The sequence below is a fragment of the Phoca vitulina genome, unplaced genomic scaffold, assembly GCF_004348235.1.
Source record: "Phoca vitulina isolate PV1807 unplaced genomic scaffold, GSC_HSeal_1.0 scaffold7, whole genome shotgun sequence".
Classification (NCBI taxonomy): domain Eukaryota; kingdom Metazoa; phylum Chordata; class Mammalia; order Carnivora; family Phocidae; genus Phoca; species Phoca vitulina.
The window spans coordinates 11,185,379-11,208,655 of NW_022589710.1; the positions used below are offsets into that span (position 1 = coordinate 11,185,379).

Consider the following 23,277-nt stretch of genomic DNA (forward strand, 5'->3'; position numbering starts at 1 on the left):
GCGGGGCGCCTGGGTGGCTCAGTCGTTAAGCGTCTGTCTTCGGCTCAGGTCATGATCCCAGGGTCCTCGGATCGAGCCCCGCCTTGGGCTCCCTGCTCCACGGGAAGCCTGCTTTTCCCTCTCCCACTCCCCCTGCTTGTGTTCCCTCTCTCGCTGTGTCTCTCTCTGTCAAATAAATAAATAAAATCTTTAAAAAAAAAAAATTCACTGGGGGGGGCGCCTGGGGGGCTCAGATGGTTAAGCGTCTGCCTTTGGCTCAGGTCATGATCCCAGGGTCCTGGGATCGAGTTCTGCATCGGGCTCCCTGCTAGGCGGGGAGCCTGCTTCTCCCTCTGCCTCTGCCTCTCTCTCTCTCTCTGACTCTCATCAATAAATAAATAAAACATTAAAAAAAAATATTCACTGGGGAAAATATTATTTCACTTTGTAAGTTTTCATTTAAAAGTAATTTCTTCTTTCATTCTGTAACTTGTGCTGGAAAATGACCATACTCATTTTTGGCCACTCGAAAATTAAGTTTTATGCTCAGTATCTTCCATGACTTAAAGAAAAATTTTTCAAATTTTACTTATAAGCACAATTGCAGTGGAAGGGTAGGTTTTCAAAAAGCCGCCAGCGCTAGAGTCTGTTTAATACTTGAAGCTGTAAAATCGAGATATAATAAATGATTCGGAGAATTTTTGATATGTTTTCTCAAAGGCTTTGGGATATTTAATTATTAGCTAGTACTACAGTGGGGCGCCTGGCTGGCTCAGGTGGTTAAGCGTTCGACTCTTGATATCAGCTCAGGTCTGGATCTCACAGTCGTGAGTTCAAACCCCACATTGGGCAAAAAATTAGCTAGTGCTACATTTTGGCAAAGTATCATGATTGTTTTTTGGTTTTTGGTTTATTTTTTTGCATTTCTCAACTGTTCATTTCAGGCTTTTTTTTTTTTTTTTGCCTTTCCCACTTTTTTTTAGCTTCCTCCATCTTGTGAAATTATACAAAACAGTTAAACTTGGATTGTTTATTTGACTAAGAAAATATTAGGAAATAAAAAAATGTGGTATGATTTCTGCTACAACCAGAGACCGGAATTAATCTCTCCCCAAAAATAACTTAGAAAGTGGACAAAATGTATGAAGTCATAGTTTTCAGGGATCAAACAGCAGGCAGAGATTTTTCAGAGAAAGGAACAAACAAGGTGAGTCCTATAATTCTTCTGGCTGCAGGAGATTTTTTCACACTGCAGCCAGAAGCAGAGCTCGGGCACCTCTGAGCAGAGGAAACAGAGTTGGGAGATCTGGGAGGTGAAGGCATCAGAATTTCAGGGTGAAAACCAGAGGAGAGAGCTGCCCAAAAGAAGAGCTTGGAAGAGTTCCTCCTGAGTCTTCAACTGAGTACTGATCAGCACAGGCATGTGAGAAAACTACCAAGGCTGGAGAAAAAGATCACTGGAAAAAAATAAGCTAAACCACACACTTGGAGTCACACGGGGCCAGGAATCATTTGTGTTCCTACCAGATGGAGTGGAAAGATCTCTTAACATGTGGGGCATCCAGTAGAGTCTTTAGAAGGGTATCACCTCAGTAGTTGGGCCAATAAGCCCTAAATTAAAGGCTGTTCTGGACCTGCCCAACAAAGCTTAAAAGTGAGGCTTGAAAGGATCAAACTGTTTCCAAGTAACATAACTGCATCCCAGAACAAAGCCCCCAAATGGTTAAAGGAATACAAAGAAAATCCCGCACAGTGGCATGCAATAAAAAATTAGAAGGCATTCAAACAAACAGGAAAATACAACCTATAATGAGGAAAATTTAGTCAAATGAAACAGTCCCAGAAATGGCAGAGATGACATAGTTAAATTAATTAGGAATATTAAAACAGCTATTATAATACTACTCCATATCTTCAAAAAGGTAAAGTGTGAGCATAAGAAGAAGTACGTAAGATATAAAAAGGACCTAAATCAAACTTCTAGACTTGAAAAAAGAAGCAGTGCCTAAAATGAACAATACTCTGAATGGGATTAACAGCAGATTGGACACTGCTGAATAAAAGATTAGTAAATTTAGGATGCCCGGCTGGCTCAGTCAGTAGAGCATGCCACTCTATCTTGGGGTCGTGAGTTTGAGCCCCATGTTCGGTGTTAGAGATTACTTTAAAAAAAAAGGTTAGTAAACTTGGAGTCACAGCAATAGAAATTATTCAAAATAAAGCACAGAAAGACAGGGCGCCTGGGTGGCTCACGCAGTTAGGCATCTGCCTTTGGCCTGAGTCATGATCCTGGAGTCCTGGGATGGAGCCCCGCGTCAGGCTCCCTGCTCAGTGGGAGCCTGCTTCTGCCTCTGCCCTCTGTCTTGCTCTCTAGCTCAAATGAATAAATAAAATCTTAAAAAAAAAAAAAAGAAAGAAACACAGAAAGATAGAAGACTGAGTTAAAAAAGAACAAAGCATTACTGAACTGCAGGACATCATGCAGCCTAACATATGTGTCCTTAGAGTCTCAAAAGGGGAGGAGAAAGATGGAGGGATGGAATGCATATATGAAGAAATAATAACCCCAAATTTTCTAAATGTGATGAAAAGTATAAACTCACAGATCCAAGAAGCGCAATACATCCCAAGCAAGAGAAAAAATGAAATAAAACACAGCCATTCATATCAAAATGCAATTGTTGAGGACCAGTAACAAAAAGAAAATATTAAAAGCAGCCAGAGAAACAAGATACAAATACAGAAACAAAGGTAAGGATGACAGAAGCAGTGCCAAAGTGCGCATAGAACATCTTAAAATACAGAAAGACAAAACCATCAACCTAGAATCCTAGACCCCGCAAAAAATCTTTCAAAAATGAAGTCAAAATATAGACATTTTTAGACATATAAAAGCTGAGAGAATTCATCACCAGCAGACCAGTTCTAAAAATGCAAAAAGGAAGTTCTTCGGGCACAAAGTAAATGGTAACCAATTGGAAATATGGATCTACACAAAGAAATGAGGAGCACTAGAAATGGTAAATGTGGGGGTAAATATAAAAGACTTTTCCCTTACTTTAAAAATATCTTTAAAATAATGATCTGTTGAAAGCAAAAAACAATAGCAATGTATTGTGGGGTCTATAATATATGTGGAAGTAAATATGTATGACAACAATAGCACAAAGGCTGGGTGGGGACAAAAGGAAGTGTATGGTTGTAAGGTCTTTACACTATGTATGAATTAGTATAATATTATGTAAGGTCGACTGTGATGACTTAAAGATGTATACTGTGAGCTCTAGTGCAGTCAGTTAAAAAAACAAGATGTATTGCTAATAAGCAGATAAAGAAGATAAAATCAAATCATCAAAACTGTTCTAATTAATCCAAAAGAAGATAGGACAAGGGGAAAAAAAAAGCAAACAAAGAACAGATGAGACGGGGGTGACTGGGTGGCTCAGTCGGTTAAGCGTCTGCCTTCGGCTCAGGTCATGATCCCAGCGTCCTGGGATCGAGCCCCGCATCAGGCTCCCTGCTCATGGGGGAGCCTGCTTCTCCTTCCCTCTGTCCCTCCCCTGCTCGTGCTCTCTCTCTCTCACTTGTTCTCTCTCAACTAAAATAAAAATAAAATCTTAAAAAAAAAAGAACAGATGAGACAAATAGAAAACAAAAAGAAAATGGTAAATTTAAACTTAATTATATCAATAATCACAGTAAATGTAATCATCTAAACACACAATTTAAAGGCAGAAATTGGGGGCATCTGGGTGGCTCAGTCCATTAAGCATCTGCCTTCAGCTCAGGTCATGATCTGGGGGTCCTGGGATGGGCTCCCTGCTCAGCAGGGAGTCTGCCTCTACCTCTGCCTTTGCCCCCAACCCATGCTCACTCGCTCTCTCTCTCTCAAATCAATAAAATCTTAAAAAAAAAATAAAGGCAGAAACTGTAAGAGGCAAGCATTAACCTAACACTAAAACCAGACACATCAAAATCCCTTGTAGACATGGATTTAAAATTCTACCAAATCAAATCCAACAATTGACAAAAATGGTAATATGTCATGACCAAGCAGGGTTTATCCCAGGGATGCAAAGTTGGTTTAACATTTGAAAATCAAACAGTGTAGTTCGCAATTTTTACACACTTAAAAAGAAAAATCATGTGATCATCTTAGTAAGTGTAGCAAAATAATTTGACAAAATTAATACCCACGTATACTACAAATGTCAGTCAACCAAGAATAGAATGGAACTTCATAACTAATAAAGGGCATGCGCTGGAAACCTGTAGCTAATACCATACTTACAAGTGAAAGACTAAGTGCTTTCCTCCCAGCAGATTGAAAACAAGATAAGGTTTGTTTTTACCACTTCTGTCAAACATTTTACTGGAAATCAGAGCTACTGCAATAAGGCAAGTGAAGAAATAAAAGTAAATAAACTGAAAGGGAAGAAGTAAAACTTTTTCTGAAGGAATCACCAAGAAACCCACTAGAACTTGTAAGTGAATTTAGCAAGATTATAGAAGACAGGTTAATACATAAAAATCAATTGTATTTCTATATAACTAGCAACAATCCAAAATTAAAAATAAAAAAATCATTAATTAAAAACATTAAAAATATAAAATGCTTAGGAATAAATTTAACAAAAAATGCACAAGACCTGAACACTAAAAGCTATAAAAAATGGCTGCGAAAAATTAAAGACCTAAGCAAATGGAAAGGTATACTTTGTTCTTGGGTCAGAAAACTCAATATTGTTTTGTTGGGTTTTTTAAAGATTTTATTTTTAAGTAATCTCTACACTCAACGTGGGCTCGAACCTACAACTCTGAGAACAAGAGTCGTGTGCTGCACCGACTGAGCCCAGAAAACTCAATATTGTTAAGATGTCACTCCTCTCCAAATTGATCTATGGAGTCAATGTAATCCCAATGAAAATCCCGTCAGGATTTTCTGTGGAAATTTACAAGGGGATTCTGAAATTTGTGTGGAAACACAAAGGACCTAGATTAGCCAAAAAATTTTTGAAAGAAAAACAAAGTTGGAAGATCTACAATGCTTTCTATCAAGATTTATAGAAAATGGTGGTAAATCCATACCATTGAACACTCTTCATCAATAAAAAGGAACAAACTGTTGATACATGCAACAACGTGGATGGACATTAAAATCCTTATGCCGAACGAGAAAAGCTTGACAAAGAAAGTGTATACAGCATGGTTCCATTTATGTAAAGCAAACTAATCTATCACAACAGAAATCAGATCTGTGATTGCCTGGGGTAGGGGTCAAGGGAGGGATAGATGACAAAGAGATGAGAGAAAAGCCTAGAAGGGATGGAAATGGTTATCATCTTGATTGTGATGATGGTTTCAAAGGTGTATACATATGTCACAATATACTTATTACACTTATTGCAGCTTATTGTATGTTGATCATACTTCAATAAAACTGTGTGCTTTGGTACCAATACTAATATTACATGTAGTGCTCAGAAGAACTAGTTAGAATTCTAAATGGGTATAATAAAGGCCTGCAAATTGGCTTCTTCAAATTGTTTTACCTGTAAAAATTGTAGTGCTTTTGCAGTGATCAAAGATCTCTTTTATCCATGCCCTCCTTTCCTACCCAAGAGCCTTCTGACAGTTTTGAGCATGTACGATATGCCTCTATCAATGCCAGGACCTAGTTCAGGAACTCTTAGTAAATACAGAGAAAAAAGGACAGCAGACGCAATTGCTTTTAGGCCTGCTGCCTCCTTGGTTTTGGGGAAGCTTGCTTTTAGATCTTTGTCAGTGGGACATGTCCCAGATCTTGTTTCCTGTGTGTAGTCATAAGTGTAAAAGTTATTTTCAGTGCTAAAAAATGTATGAAGGCGATGAAAATGCTAGACGTCTGTCCAGTGGACTTGCACGAGAGGAGGACAAGAAGACCACAGGTTTACACTCTTGTCGGATAACCTTATGTCCACATATACCTAAAATTGTAGGCGATAGTACTAAAAGGATCTCATTGCTTCTAATAAACCTACTGACATTAGCATAATTTTTAATATAATTGTTTGTTTTCTGAAAATCAAGCATGTACTTGTTACTAAGTATATGAGTCTTCTCACTTCATGATTTGCTAGTACAAACACTGCTGTGCTAAATAGTTACCCAACTCTTTCAAGGATAAAGCCTCAGATATTGCTTACAACCTAACGTAATTTTGGTACCTCATTTTATTCTTTTAAACAATTTTATTGAGATGTAATTCACATACAGTAGACAATTTCAACCATTTAAAGTGTGCAGTTCAGTGGTTCTTTGGATATTCACAGAGTTGTGCAATTATCACCACAATCTAATTTTAAACTATTTTTATCACCCCAAAAAGAAACCCCATATCTATTAATAGTCACTTCCTATCCTCTCCCTGCTCCCCTCCCAGCTCGAAGCAACCACTAATGTACTTTCTGTCTCTACAGATTTGCCTATTCTGGGCATTTCATATAAATAGAATCATACAACATGTGATCTTTTGTGACTGGTTTCTTCACTTAGCATGTTTTCAAGATTCATCGATGTCCTAGCATGTATCAGTACTTTATTTTATTCTGAATAAAATGCCATGGTATGGAATTATTTATCCACTATTATTTATGTATCCATCCATTAGTTGATGGATACTTGTTTCCCCTACCCTGCTTTTTGGATATTATAAATAATGTACTATGAACATTTATGTACAAGTTTTTATGTTGGACGTATGTTTTCCTTTTTCTTGGGTATGTATCTAGGGGTGAAATTGCTAGGTCATATGGTAACTCTATGGCTAATATTTTGAGGAACTACCAAATTGTTTTCCACAAAGCATCTGTAGCACTGTATATTTCTACCAGCATTGTAGGAAGGTTTCAATTTCTCAATGTTAACTTAAAGTACTTTTTTTTTAAAGATTTTATTTTTTTATTTGAGAGAGAGAGAGAACACAAGGAGGGGGGAGGGTCAGAGGGAGAGAGAGAGAGAAGCAGGCTGCCTGCTGAGCAGGGAGCCTGTCGTGGGGCTCAATCCCAGGACCCCGGGATGATGATCTGAGCTGAAGGCAGATACTTAACTGACTGAGCCATCCAGGCGCCCCCCTGATGTACTTTCCAAGCTTCATTTTATCCCATAAATTGTTGGTCCCATGTTATCAGAATGCAGATCTATTTTAAGGAAGCTGCTTTTTCCCCACTTTGCAAAGATGCTTCAAATATAATTTTCTTTCTCTAAGAAAATAGATTTGAACTGGTTTATCCTAAGTTATCTTCTAACTAAAAATCTGTGCTTCTCTGAATTCGTCATCTTCCAACAGAAAGAATGGCTCTTCTTATTTGCACCTTGCAGTTTGACCTAAATAATAATGTCTGTTTGGCAAGGAAAAATAAACAAAGCTGGAGTCCAAAAACTGAGTCATTGTTTTAAGTAAATCATCTATAGTCTAAACTAGTTACCCTCCCTGCCTGTAAGCCATAATCTTGGCATGTTTTCTGTGTCTTCAGTTGCTTTTGAAAAGTTCAGGTATTATTTTATAATGTATGAATAATTTTAAAAATGGGAAAAAAAGGGAGAGATTGAACCTACTTTCTATATAGGTGACTTTTTAAAAAAAGGTTTTATTTTTTGATTTGAGAGAGAGAGAGAGAGCACGAGCAAGAGGGAGGGGTCGAGGGAGAGGGAGAAGCAGGTTCTCCTCTGAGCAGGGAGCCCAATGCGGGACTCAATCCCAGGATCCTGGGATCATGACCTGAGCAGAAGGCGGACGCTTAACTGACTAAGCCACCCAGGCGCCCTTTAGGTAACTTTCAATGTAAAAATATATTCACATTAATAATTTTCATTTAGGATACTACTACTACTATGTATATAATGTACTATGAACATTTGTGTACAAGTTTTTATGTTGGACATTATGTTTTCCTTTTTCTTGCGTATGTATCTAGGATACATACTTGAGTACATACTACTACTAATCATAGTATTAATCAGTATCAATTATAATATTAAAGCCATGTGTACCTCTCTTTCATTCAGAAGCCACAAATTTTGAACTATGACCTTGTCACTTTTACTCTTGATTTAAGCATCCAACAGATTTATAAATCAGAGCTGTAACTGGGTGGGGGGGATGGGTAAAATAGTTGAGGGGGATTAAGGAGTGTGCTTGTTGTGATGAGCACTGGGTATTGTATGAATGTGTGGACTCACTATATTGTACACCTGAAACTAATGTTACACTGTATGTTAACTAACTGGAATTTAAATCAAAACTTAAAAAAAATCACAGCTGCAGCTCACACATTAGACAATTACTCAAGCAATTCTCACGTTGATGAGGAATCTAAAGGCAAAATGAAGAGGCTACCCTCCATTATAATCTGTTGATTTTGTGGTTAATATTAGACTACGAAATTTAAAATACAGAGGCAGCATAACAAAAGAGCATAGGCTTTGGAGTTGAGATAGAAAAAAAGAATTGAATCTTCGCTGTGCCATTTACCAGCTGTAGAACTTTTGGAAAGTTTCTTACCTTCACTGAAACTCAGGGGGCGCCTGGGTGGCTCAGTCGTTAAGCATCTGCCTTCGGCTCAGGTCATGATCCCAGGGAGCTGGGATCGAGCCCTGCATTGGGCTCCCTGCTCGGTGGGGAGTCTGCTTCTCCCTCTCCTGCTCCCCCTGCTTGTGTTCCTGCTCTCGCTGCGTCTCTCTCTGTCAAATAAATAAATAAAATCTTTAAAAAAAAATTAACCCCCCCCCCCCCGCAGTTTATTCATCTGTTAAATAGGATTAATAGCTCCTACTTCATTGGGTTGTTGTCAGGCTCCGTACCTAACACATCAAGTACAAAATCCGTGTCAATGAATTCGGGGTTGTGTGTGTGTGTGTGTGTGTTTTAATCAGAAAATCTTCCTTGAGCGCTCAGGATTTAAATATATATTACCTTCCTGGTCTAGAAGTCTGTCTTTGATTTAGGTCAGCATGGAAGTATTTTAACAGAGCTACTTAAGAACCCATTTCATAGCCTGTGATCTTTTCCAGCCCTTAGATTCAGATTTTTCATACATTTTTTTCTTCTTAGTCTATAGGATTATATTTTCATTAATCCATATTCAATTTATTCCTAGATTATCTTGGGCATATTTTTCTTTTCCTCATCTCCTTCAAAGAAAGTCAAGTTTGAGAAAACAAGAAGTTTTGGAGAATTTAAACAATGGATGATCATTATTGTTGGCAAAAACTAACTTGAAATGAGGATCCTTGATACATTTATGCTTAGCATATCTATCAATTTTCTTGGGACACATCTTTAGAGAGAGAGACTAAAACCAATTTTAAGGGGTGCCTGGGTTGCTCAGTCAGTTAAGCGTCTACTTTTGGCTCAGGTCATGATCCCAGGGTCCTGGGATCGAGCCCCCCGGAGTCCTTTCTCAGTGGGGAGCCTGCTTCTCCCTCTGCCTGCTGCTCCCCCCTGCTTGTGCTCTCTCTCTCTCTCTGTCAAATAAATAAATAGAATCTTTAAAAAAAAAATCAATTTCAATTTATATTCTATTTATGTGCTGTTCCCTGTGTATATCTCAAGGTATTTACCATTCAGTTACTGTACATAATACTCCTGTGAAACTCATGGTCCAAAAACATTAATTAACTTAATGTACAAGTGGGTAAACTACAGCCTAAAGTGGTTGGGTTGCTTTAGCATCTGGACAAGTCTAGGGAAGTTGACAGCTGCCAAACAAGGCCTGTTCAATTAATATTGTGTCCCAGAATTGAGTTCCTCTGAAAAGGAGAAATCTGTTCCTGTGCTAGCATGTCCCCAGTGAAACTCGTAAGATTTTGTTTTTGTTTTCTCCCAGCTAGATTCATTTATTTACATGAAGAATGTTTGGAACTTTATGCCCCACCCAAATCCTTCTCTTCAATGCTAATTAATATTCTTGTTTACTGTGTGTTTGTGTGAGTGTGTGTGTGTGTGTATGCACACATGCATGTTTCACCCTTGGCAGGTCCCTTTTCAAGTTATTGTCTTAGTGTTTGCCTCCTAGCATTCTTTTTTGGCCATATACTTAGTACCTAAACATTTTTTATGCTGGTAGTATAAGACTGCATTCAGTAGATTCCTTGCTATTATCTTTTGACTTAATAATTATTTGCTGTAATGCCACATGGATTTTCTTATGTATCTTCATAAATGTAATTTTTAAACCCTCTTTAATGTTGGATTGATTTACTCCCTAATAAAGTGCTGAGCACTCCTAGATACCTCTTGACTCCTTTCTTTCCCCTACATTCCTAGAGTTGCTGGACCACCATATGGCTTCTATAATTTTATCCTGACCATATCAATATGCTGCTTAAAATCTTGTGATGGTTCACCCTGACTCAGAATAAAATGTGATCTCCTTTGCTTGGGATACCATGCCCTTCCTGATCTGGCATATGTCCACTTCATGATCCTCATGTAATCCTTCCTAAGCTGGGCTCTAGTCATACTAAAATACTCATTATCCTCTGCCTCCGCACATGCTGTTCCCTTTATCAGGAACATCTTTCCTTATCCTATATCTAAACTAACGTGTCATCCCTCTCCCTCCTTAGAGTGTGAGTTCTTTCATGGTGGAGCCAAGTGTTCTATTTTTGTAACTAGAGGTTGGTAGAGTGCTAGATACACAATGTGAGCTTTAATACATGTTTGTGGGATTAGTTCATGTAATTAATAGTTGCATGGCTGTGGGATTCACCATCAATAGAAAATACCTTATAATGACTACTAATAACAAAGTTTTCATGAAATTCTGGAGTGTTTAAGCTGTGGTATCCTAAAATAGGACCTGGTTGGGACCTCAAGGGTATCTGCATTTAGTAGAGGGAACTGGAGGTTGGGTGAAGGAACGTGGTGATCAAACTTGGAGAAGCTCTATGAAGTTCAGTAATTTTAAAGGAACATCGGCAGAAAAAAGTTCTAAAAAACAATTTTATTTTCTGTTTTCTATCAATTTAACTCTTTCATCCAATTTGTCATGTATTTTATCAGCTAAAGAGCTAAATAATTTGGACATTTACTGTAATCTTAATGTTTTTAGTTGTCTGAGCACAAGTAATGCTATATGGGAAAATATTTTGTTTTGTGTATTTTTCATTTGGCTGATGAAATACAAAAATATCTTAACTCCACTACTTTTCCTCCCCTGAGCCTTGTGAGACACACCGCACAGACACTGGAGGGGAAAGAGGGAGGCTGAGGCTAAGGAGTGACAAACTGCGAGCAGCATAAACTCCATACACGCAAAATTTTCCCCAAGTAAGAAACTAGCCTTTTTAATGACAATAATTGTCTCTAGACAAATACATAGACATTTAAAAAGTTAAGTTAAAGAATTCCACATATAGAATATTAATACTGGTAGAAGAATGTCTCCTCAATATCCTATAGTTCTAATATTTGCCTCAGGCATTTATTAAAAACTGTGTTGTGTATAAATCTTACACAGAATAATTTCCAATATTTTATATTTTATACCTTTTTTCCACTCCATCAACTAAAGACCCATAGTTTATTTTAACATGTCTAAAATCATAGCAATGACAATAGTATTTAAACAATTGTCAGGACACTTGGCTGGCTCAGTTGGTAGAACATGTGACTCTTGATCTCAGGGTCATGAGTTCAAGCCCCATGTTGGGTGTAGAGATTACAAAAAAATAAATAAATGTCGATTTTTTCTGTAACTTTATGCACATATCTATGGAAACCACTGATAATCTGTGGTCTTGAGTATATTCCACTATTGATAGCTGAATATGTACTTATTTTTGTTTTACAAATTAGGGGCTGAATGATATGAAACTAGGTTTATAGACAGATTTGTTCCTTCCTGGTCCAGAGTACTGCTAGTGTTCTCTCTCCTTCTGTCCTGTCCAGGACATTCTAGAATGGGAGTTCTGGCATTCACCCGGGCCATAGCAGCTGATTGTGCTTTAGAGGTTCATGCTTCTGAGGAACAGTCAAATAAACTAGGGCAATCGGGAATCAGAGTTTATGAAATGTAGTTTCTTAAGAATAGGTGCACCATCAAGTGAAATTCAATAAATCTTGTTTGTAAGTATGTGCCATATTATTAATAAACTTATTTTTTCACAGATGATTACTATTGGTATCTTATGTATTTGCTACAGTTAGTGTTTGTTGTGTTTGAAATTTAAGTGCCAAAATGTTATTGCAATAAACTAATACATTTAATTATGTATAAAACAATCATATAAATAACAGCTGCAAGTATTTTAAGTATGAAATATTTTCAAATACTTTCAATTAATTTTTCTCCATTTCTAGAAATCTCTTCAAAATTTCAGAAAATCTGCACAGCCTCCTGAAAACATCCAACTGTTACTGAGATGCCAGAGTTGATAGTAACTTCCTAACTCTGCTTTAGCTTCTTCTTGGGTGACTAGCATGGTAAAAATGTTTAATGTGTTAGCAGGAGTAAGTAATGCCTGTATGAAGAAGAAATTATTGGAATTCCAGCATTTATCCTGATATTCAGTATACCAGATACTAAACATGAAGCTTATTAATAACAAAGGTAAAAGTTCTAAACTTTTTTTTTTTTAATTTTTAAAGATTTTATTTATTTGTCAGAAAGAGAGGGCGAGCGCACAAGCAGGGAGAGAGGCAGGCAGAGAGAGAAGGCTCCCCACTGAGCAAGGAGCCCAATGCTGGACTGGATCCCAGGACCTTGGGATCATGACCTGAGCTGAAGGCAGACGCTTAACTGACTGAACTACCCAGGCGACCCAAGTTTCAAACTTTTTATTTTTAGCATTTTATTTAGCTATTGACCAATAACCTCTTGAAAACAAAACAAAACAAAATAAAAAACAAATGGGTGCCTGGGTGGCTCAGTTGGTTAAGTGTCCAACTCTTGACTTCAACTCAAGTCATGATCTTGGGGTTTTGAGATTGAGCCGAGTCAGCTCCACGCTGGGTATAGGGGCTGCTTAAGATTCTCTCTCCCTCTGCCCCTCCCCCCTGCTCTCTAATAAATAAATGAAATCTTAAAAAAAACCCAAAACATAGATTTCCAAAAAGTTCTGCAATTCCAAAATGTAGGTTAGTTTCGTTTAAAAAAGTAATTTAAATATAATATTAAATATGAGATTACTAGAACTAGTTAGGTGTTCTTTTGATGTTCCACTGTATTCTTTAAAAAAAAGTTTTGCTTTTCCTGATCTCAAAATACATTCATTAGAGAAAAAAAAAGGGAAATACAGAAAAACACGGAAAAGAAAAAAAAAATCAGGGGCGCCTGGGTGGCTCGGCTCAGGTCATGATCCTGGGGTCCTGGGATCGAGCCCCGCGTCCGACTCCCTGCTCAGCGGGGAGCCTGCTTCTCCCTCTCCCTCTGCCTGCCACTCTGCCTACTTGTGCTCTCTCTGTCAAATAAATAAATAAAATCTTTAAAAAAAAAAAGAAAAAAAGAAAAAAAAATCAGCAGTAATTCCTCCAGCTAGATAAAATCTCTATTTATATTTTGGAGGCTATCTTTCTAGGTTCGCTTTTTCCTAGCAACTGCAATTATTTTTTTATTTTGGTCCTTGTGCTAGCCTCTTCACATAAAGCTGTGTACAAGGAATCTTACAGAACAGAGATCTAATAAATGGGATACAATGTAACCTACCTTCCCCTCTACCCTTCTCTCATGATACAAACACCTTCTATTCTTTTTTCTCATATCTGGAATTGGTATACAGAGTTAGTGACTAAAGAAAGACATATCTAGGCGCCTGGGTGGCTCAGTTGGTTAAGCGACTGCCTTTGGCTCAGGTCATGATCCTGGAGTCCCGGGATCGAGTCCCGCATTGGGCTCCCTGCTTGGCGGGGAGTCTGCTTCTCCCTCTGACTCTCCCCCTCTCATGTCTCTATCACTATCTCTCTCAATAAATAAATAAAAATCTTAAAAAAAAAAAAAGACATATTTATGTTTTTAACAAGATAAAAGAAACAGGAGAAAACCAAAAATATTCAGGTATTTTAATTAAATTATCACAGAAATCAAAGGTGTATATGGACACAATTATGTGTCTATACACAACTATATGTGTGTATATATACCCATATGACTATTTACAAATATGTAAACATACAAAGTCTAGAAAGGAATATACAGAAATATGTGTTAGGGTATTGGGGTGATGTTTCTTTTTTATTAATTTGTAATATACTCAACAAACCATTACACTGAGATAGGACTATTTTAATGTTAGAGAATCTTATACAAATGAATTTGTTCAAGAGCTTCTCTGTCAATATGCTTTTCTGGATATACATCGTAGGTCAGTGGTACCTCTTCAACCCAGGAAGATAACTGTATATTAATCTGGAAGAAAAAAAGATTATAAACAAACATGAAAATTGCAGAATGATCCTGTTCTCTGGAACTTCAAGAAATCATGACGAACTAAGTAACTGAAGACAACAGATTTTTTTTTACAACAAGCAGGACTAAGTTTACATGGTGTCACATGAACAATTCTTTGTTGTACTACATGGTAGGTCTGTGAATTCAGGATTTAATTTACTTTGATTTTGGAATTTGAAAGAATAAAGAAAATACAGAATAGAGTAATTGTTTTAACATAACTAGGTTAATAATTATCATTAGGTTTAAACAATAAAAGACTAAAACAACAATGAGAATACACAGAGAACAGAGACAACTGTTCATACATACACAGTGATGGTGCTAAGGGGTTGCATGAGAGGCACTAATCTCCCTCCATAACCTTCATCAGGCCCTTCCCTTTACACTGTAAACTTGAGTCCCTATGACACAGAAATTCTAGAGCCGCCAATGAATATATCTGGTAAAAAAGTTTCATTAGGGACACCTGGATGGCTCAGTCAGTTAAGGGTCTGCCTTTGGCTCAGGTCATGATCCCGGGGTCCTGGATCGAGTCCCACATTGGGCTCTCTGCTCAGTGGGGAGTCTGCTTCTCCCTCTGCCTGCTGCTCCCCCTGCTTGTGCTCTCTGACAAATAAATTAATAAAATCTTAAAAAAAATAAAGAAGTTTCATTAAACAAGAAAGCAGTAAAGTTATTCAAAAATTCATGCATAAGGACTCTTTCATAAGTAATAATTTCCAGTGGTTATCTATAGACAGATTTATATATTTAGTGTGAAACCATTATTTCGTTAAGTGAAAAATCACCAAATTATTTCAATCTATATAGAAATTATAAATTGGAGACCATATATATATATGGTCACATACACATATATATATATATTTTTAAGTTTATATATATCTATATATATTTTTTTTGGTAGGCTCCACACCTAGCGGGAGCCCAATGCAGGGCTCGAACTCAAGACCACTAAGATCAAGACTTCAGTTGAGATCAAGAGTCGGATCCTTAACTGACTGAGCCACCCAGGCACCCCTTGGAGACCATATATTTTAAAAGGCATATATTTTTTAAAATTTTTATTTTATTTATTTATTAGACAGAGAGAGAGAGCACAAGCAGGGGGAGTGACAGGCAGAGGGAGAAGCAGGGTCCCCACTGAGCAGGGAGCCCGATGTGGGACTCGATCCCAGGACCCTGGGATCATGACCTGAGTCGAAGGCAGACACTTAACTGACTTAGCAACCCAGGCGTCCCTAAAGACGTATTTTTATAAGCATGGAAAAATATGGTGGGTTACACCACACATGAGATGGGTCTCTCCTGGAAAATAATTAAGTGGAGGGGATGGGGAGATTAACATTTTTTCTTTATATATCTCAGGATTATTTCCCTTGTTATTGTAAACATGAATTTTTATAATTTATTTATTTATTTTTTTAAAGATTTTATTTATTTATTTGACAGAGAGAGACACAGTGAGAGAGGGAACACCAGCAGGGGGAGTGGGAGAGGGAGAAGCAGGCTTCTTGCGGAGCAGGGAGCCTGATGTGGGGCTTGATCCCAGGACCCTGGGATCATGACCTGAGCCGAAGGCAGACGCTTAACGACTGAGCCACCCAGGCGCCCCTACTTTTATAATTTAGATGATTGACAAAAATTTCTTAAGGAAGTATTATTGATGATGGCTTAGTTTTTTTTTAAAGGAAGAAATAGATGCTTACATTTGGCAGTGCTTATAGATAAGGAAAGCACTACTAAAGAAAACTATAATAATACTCCATTTATATTTTATTTCTTTCATCTAGGGATCTCTAAGAACTTTATAAATACTAATTAACCTTTATATAGGGTCAACTTATTGGGCTGAAACTTAGTAAATAGGGGCCTTACTTTATATGGAGAATCTAAGGAACAAAGAAGTGGTTTGTACAAGATTCCAAACTGTGCACAGTATATGGGCCTCCAGTCTACACATCCGATTCTAGAAGCCTTGAACAACTCTGTTCCTTTTGTTCTTTTTTTTTCTTAAGATCTTATTTATTTGTCAGAGAGAGAGAGCACAAGCAGGGGGAGCATCAGGCAGAGGGAGAAGCAGGCTCCCTGCTGAGCAAGGAGTCTGATGCAGAACTTGATCCCAAGACATCTCTGTTCCTTTTGTTCTAAGGGGAAAGTTATGATGTGGGTGTTCTAAGCCTCTTACAAACATTTAGTAGCATTTGTTAACCTAAAACTGTAACCCCCAAGTTGGAAAAACTGGTTGGAGAAGCAAAGGAATCTATATCAAGATAAGAATTGCAATTTCAGAGCTCTTGAGGCCAATAAACAAACCACAAACCAGTTCTTAGGCCGTAAGTTACTGCTATTCTTTCTATCGTCTGTCACTATATTCAGACAGAACATCTCTAGAATATTGTTAATAGCTATCAGAAAAAAACTGGAGAAAAGTTTTGACAATAAAAATGCTGGAAAGGGGCGCCTGGGTGGTTCAGTTGGTTAAGCATCTGCCTTCGGCTCAGGTCATGATCCCAGGATCCTGGGATCAAGTCCCACATCAGGCTCCCTGCTCAGTGGGGTCTGCTTCTCCCTTTCCCCCTGCCCCTGCTCCTGCTCTCTCCTCTCTTTCTCTCATGCATGCGCTCTAATAAATAAATAAAATCTTAAAAAAAAATGCTGGGAAAGAGGCTTACATACCTGAAGGCCGGAGAGAGAATCTTCAAGACTTGGTACTGTTACTAATAACGATCCTTGTTTTCTTACATTTTGACTGATATATTCCCAGGCTCTGCAACATATTAAAAACTTATATTTTAGGTTTTACCAGACACTGAACACTTTTTAAAAAATGAAGATGACAAAAGAAAATGCAGCACAGGCAATACCTAGAAATCCAGATGGGCAAAATGTTTGCCTGCAGGAAATAGCATTGCAGCAAAATATTAGAAATTGGTAAATTCTTCAGTTTCTGAAGGGGGTGTTGGCAAAATTATGTTACAACATCGAAGAGATTCAACACGATGGGGATTTGTGTTACTACGAGGTACTGTTAAGGCCGAAACTCAGTTTTCAGAACCAATACACAAGTCAAAGCTGGATCAGTAGTTAAAGCCCCTTAAACTCTCTTGATTTTTTTGAGGGGCGGGGGAGAGGGAGGAAGAAGGGGAGAGGGAGAGGAAGGGGGTGGAAAGAGAGAGAGAGAGAGAGGAGCAGGGGAAAGAATCCCAAGAAGGCTCCAAGCCCAGCGCAGAGCCCGACACGGAGCTTTATCCCATGACCCTGAGATCATGACCTGAGCCGAAACCAAGAGTCAGAAGCTTAACTGACTGAGCCACCCAAGCGCTCCTTAAACTCTTGATGAAGTGTGTCAAAACTGGTTCTGCGGAATGGAGAAGGGCTAGGAGGTAGAGGTGGGGAAGAGTAGTGGAGAAAGGCCATAGATGCCAGAAGCCACACAAAGACTAACAATTAAGCCTGATATGTAGATTACATCTTTTAAAATAACATCAAGAGTGAAATCATACTTTATTTGGTTGTCAAAAATATTTAATGGAAAGACTTTTGGGCAACATGGCGCCTGTGAAGTTGAGTGGGGCCAGCCCAGTTGAAAGCATGGTGAAATGCCACGTGCGTTTATATGCGCCACAAGGCAGTCCCTGCCCAGGTCTGACGAATTCAGTGCAGACATGAACTGGCTTTCTATACTCTGCATGAGTGTTGACCGTACACCCCACTAGCAGGGAGCAACGGCCAAGCAGAGCAGAGAGACACATCCCTTGCAACGGGCAGGTGGGCAGCGGTGTCATCTGCATTTCTCTCAGTTACAGCAACGGTTATTAGGTTTAGTATTCTGGAGTTTATTAGGCAAAATGATACAAATGTTCTTCCTCAGGCTAGATCTAAAATCATGTAGCAGTGCTTGATAATCGTCACTGTGCTTGGGATAGAGCTATTGTTTTGATGTGGTTCCTTAAAAATGACATATTTTATAAGTTTATTTAATAAGAATGAAGAAGCTGACTAAATTGGCACGGTTGGCCATGCCTCTCTCAGAACAGCACTTGCTGTTTCTGGTAAGCTATCATTCTGGTAGCTGTATCTGTTTCACCTACTCAAAAAATACACTGAGGCACCTTTTAAACTAACAATTACTCTACAAATCTGGGGTGTTACTCTGTAATGAGATTGGACTTATTCTGAAGCCCGAGTCTTTGCTGAGTACACATTTTCCATTATTACGGTTTATTTCTGTTTTCACTTATATACTAACTCCTATAGCAGTATCATTCCACTTGTCTCAGATTCTGATTAAGACAAGTCCTTGGAGGCTCTATGTGGCGCCGTCTTTCTTTTTCACTCAGTACAATACAGAATTAACATAGGTAAATGATCAGTTTTGTCAGAACGATTCCAATGTCAGAATGCTTTACTGTGTCTTCTAAACATTCTCCTGTATACTGTCATCCATGACTATAATCTGTATTTCAAATGCATTGTACTAGACTGATTTAGGAAAAATGACTGAACTAGCACACGTGGTCGATACCTATTCACTGAACAACGTAGAGCGAATGAATGTACCAAGAAAGCTTTTAAAACAACCCAAATATTCAGTATTTCCGGTGTCAACTTCACCAGTGGCTTTCATCATTCTTCAGCGTCAAAATCTTCCTGTAATGAATCTCCAAAGATTTTAAAGTGTTTTTCTCTTTTAATTTCTTATACAACATAAACCTGGTACTACTTCATTCTCCAACAATTATGTAATGCTTTTGCCACTGGTCATTAACTTAAAAAGGTGAAAAGCTAATCATACTTTGTCCACTGGAAATTAAGCTTAAAGAGGGCTATGATTAAGATAACTTTGCTCATGTTGTGTTTCTGGTCTTCAGCCTGTGACCAAAAATTGTCACCCATTCTGGCTGAGCTTTGATTATATGATTAGCTTTCTTTTGAACTAGTTTCTTTTAAAAATATTTAAGCTGTTAATTTCATGATGACCTTAACCTACTAGTAACGGGTATGGGTGTGTGTGTATGTGTGTTTGAGACAGAAAGCTGGGGGCAGGGGAGAACATAGAAGGTAAAAGGGTGGCAGGATAAAGAGGTTTAGCCATTCAGGATTCCACTCTGTATTAACTCTTTATGGTCTATATGTCTTTTTATTTCTCTGCGGTAGAAACCTTATTGATGCACTAATCCAAACATTTGTGTAATTCCATTTTGTACATATGGAAAGGAGTTTTCCTGCATTTAGAGTACACATATGCCATTATGATAAAAAAAAAAGTCATGAATCCTAGCTAGCTAGAAAATCAATGTCTCAGACTATGGACCACAGGAATTTTCTAATTAGAGGGACCGACTGGTCCTGATGGGTCACAAAGCATCAAATTGTGGCAGAGAAGTCAAAAAAGTGATCACAGATATGCTCATTTTTCCACTGCGTGAATGGTGGAATAGTTTTAGGAACCTACTATTACCACCTTAAAAATATTTTAAAAGTTTGATAACTAATCACTATTTTGGTTAATATTCTTATATCTTATATCACTTATAGAAATTAATTCCCATCATGTTTTTTCAAAGAAAATAAAACGGAGACAGAAAAGAATAAGTATAAATGCCCATCAGGAATTGTTATCTTATTGCATTCCTGATTGCTAAGCAAATGCTTGGGTCATGATATCATTTAATATATGCCCCCCCATTAGATGTAATATTTTACAAATTTAGACAATCAAAGTTTACTTTTTGTTTAATGCATAAGACATTTCCTTATTAATATAATCTTGTTGAGGTTGTTTTAAAAAACAGTTTAATACTTCTACTTTACCAATCATTTTTTTAAAAAAAGATACCTATTTAAGTAATCTCTACACTCAATGTGGGTCTTATATTCTCATATTCATAAGACCCACACAGTGTGGGTCTTATATTCTCCAAGATCAAGAGTCACATGCTCTACTGACTGAGCCAGCCAGGCACCCCACTAATCCCTTTTCATAGTTTGCTGAATATATTTTAACAGATTTCTTGCTTGAATAAGTAACATACCTGGCCTGTTCTGCCTCATCAAGAAAATATTCGAAGACATTATTCATGATAATGACATCAGCATTTTGCAGAAGTGAACCCTGGGTACAGATGTCTGCATGAAGCACCTTAAGAAGAATGAGTTCATTTAAGAAAACAAAGATAACCACAGAAGAAATATCTATTGGTTCAACGATATGAGGCGATATGAGAAGTCAACCTTAATTAAAATGGGAGAAAGAACAGTATATTTAATAGTATCATCTATGGGAGATATTTAGTATCTAATTAAAAACCATAAACTTGTGAATATTTGTTTTAGATAGATTTGTTTACATAGTCATATAATTACAGTCTTTCAATCCGCAGCAGTTCAGAGCTTTTTCCACTATGACTATATCATTAATTGTAAGAGTCAAAGGTCTTAGGTTCAAACTCTGGTTCCATCATCAACTGAGTTTGTACACTAGGCAGTTGGTGTCTTCATAAATAAAAAGGAATAATATCTGTCCTGATTCACAGAATCAAATGGATCATATAAAAACTGTAAAAGTTATTTATGTATTGTAAAATGTTAATACAAAAAAAATAAAATGTTAATACAGTATGTTTATTGGCTTTGTCTGACTTTTATCTAAAATTTACTTGATTATTTATCCAAAAAAGCAAACAAAACAATGTATTTAAAAACTATATGCCTCACACCCAAAACAGTAAAATACCTAGGAATAAACCTAACCAAAGAGGTGAAAGACCTGTACTCTCAAAAGTATAAAACACTGGGGCGCCTGGGTGGCTCAGTCGGTTAAGCGTCTGCCTTCGGCTCAGGTCATGATCCCAACATCCTGGGATCGAGTGCCGCACTGGGCTCCCTGCTCAGCGGGGAAGTCTGCTTCTCCCTCTCCCTCTGCCTGCTGCTCTGCCTACTTGTGCTCTCTATCTCTCTGTCAAATAAATAAATAAAATATTAAAAAAAAAAACAACAAAAGTATAAAACATTGATGAAAGAAATTGAAGATGACACAAAGAAATGGAAAGACATTCCATGCTCATGGATGTAAAAATGTCTACACTACTCAAAGCAATGTACAGATTTAATGCAATTCCTATCAAAATACCAACAGCATTTTTCACAAAACTAGAACAAACTATCCTAAAATTTGTATGGAAACCTTTGACAAAAGACCCCAAATAGACAAAGTAATCTTGAAAAAGAAAAACAAAACTGGAGGCATCACAATTCCAGGCTTCAAGTTATATTACAAAGCTGTAGTCATCAAAGCAGTATGGTACTGGCACAAAAATAGACACACAGATGAATAGAAGAGAACAGCAAACTAAGAAATAAACCCACAATTTTATGGTCAGTTAATCTTTGACAAAAGAAGCAAGAATATGCAACAGGAAAAAGTCTCTTCAACAAATGGTGTTGGGAAAACTGGACAGCTACATGCAAAAGAATGAAACTGGACCACTTTCTTACATCATACACAGAAATACACTCAAGATGGAGTAAAGACCTACATATAAGACCTGAAACCATTAAAATCCTAGAAGAGAGCACAGATAATAATTTCTCTCACATTGGCCACAATAACATCCTTCTAGATAGGTCCCCTGAAGTAAGGGAAACAAAAGCAAAAGTAAATTATTGGGACTATCTACTAAAGGTAACAATCAACCAAACTAAAAGACAACCTCCTGAATGGGAGATGATATTTGCAAATGACGCATCTCATAAAGGGTTGGTATCCAAAATATATAAAGAACTTGCACAACTCAACACCAAAAAACCAAAAAATCCAATTTAAAAGATGGGTAGAAGACATGAACACACATTTCTCCAAAGAAGACATCCAGATGGCCAACAGACACACGAGAAGATGATCAACATCACGCATCATCAGGGAAATGCAAATCAAGACTACAGTGAGATATCATTTCACACCTGTGAGAATGGCTAAAAACAAAAACACAGGAAACAAGTGTTGGTGAGGATGTAGAGAAAAAGGAACTCCCTGCACTGTTGGTGGGAATGCAAACTGGTGCAGCCACTGTGGAAAACAATATAGAGGTTCCTCAAAAAGCTAAAAATAGAATGACCCTATGATCCAGCAATCGCACTACTGGGTATTTATCTCCAAAATACAAAAACACTAATTCAAAGGGATACATGCACCCTTGTGTTTATTGAAGCATTATTTACAACAGCCAAATTATGGAAGCAGCCCAAGTGTCCTTCAACAAATGAATGGATAAAGATGTGGTATCTATATCTATCTATATGGGATATTATTCAGCCATATATATACAAACACACACACACATACAGATGGTATGATTATACACATATATGATTATATATGTGTGTGTGTATATATGTATATATATATAGGATATTATTCAGCCACAAAAAAGAATGAAATCTTGCCATTTGCAATGATGTGGATGGAGCTAGAGAGTATAATGCTAAGTGAAATAAACCAATCAGAGAAAGACAAATATGATATGATTTCACTCATACGTATAATTTAAGAAACAAAACAAACAAGCAAAGGAGAGAAACAAAAAAAGAGTAGAGAGAGACAAACCAAGAAATAGACTCTTAACTATAGAGAACAAACTGATGGTTACCAGAGGGAGGTGGAAGGGGGGGATGGGTGAAACAGATGATGGGGATTAAAGAGTGCATTTATGATGAGCACTGAGTAATGTACAGAATTGCTGAATCACTATATTGTACACATGAAACTAATATAACACTGTATGTCAACTACACAGGAATTACAATAAAAAACTTAATAATAAAAAATAAAAACTATATACCTCAAAAAATTAACTTGACCACA

The 23,277-nt window shown here is 37.4% G+C and overlaps 1 protein-coding gene across 2 annotated transcripts in view; it reads right to left on the reverse strand.

Moving 5' to 3' along the window:
* Window positions 1-14,015: 14,015 nt before the first annotated feature.
* The window catches only part of LOC116632900, a 34,070-nt gene continuing 24,808 nt past the window's right edge, over window positions 14,016-23,277 (reverse strand). For both annotated transcript variants that reach the window (XM_032404946.1, XM_032404947.1), the window contains 3 exons: window positions 20,450-20,556; window positions 17,091-17,181; window positions 14,016-14,366 (listed from right to left, as the gene is read on the reverse strand). In XM_032404946.1, coding sequence (XP_032260837.1) covers window positions 14,250-14,366; window positions 17,091-17,181; window positions 20,450-20,556 — 315 coding nt within the window. In that variant the 3' untranslated portion in view covers window positions 14,016-14,249. The remainder of the gene's footprint in view (window positions 14,367-17,090; window positions 17,182-20,449; window positions 20,557-23,277) is intronic.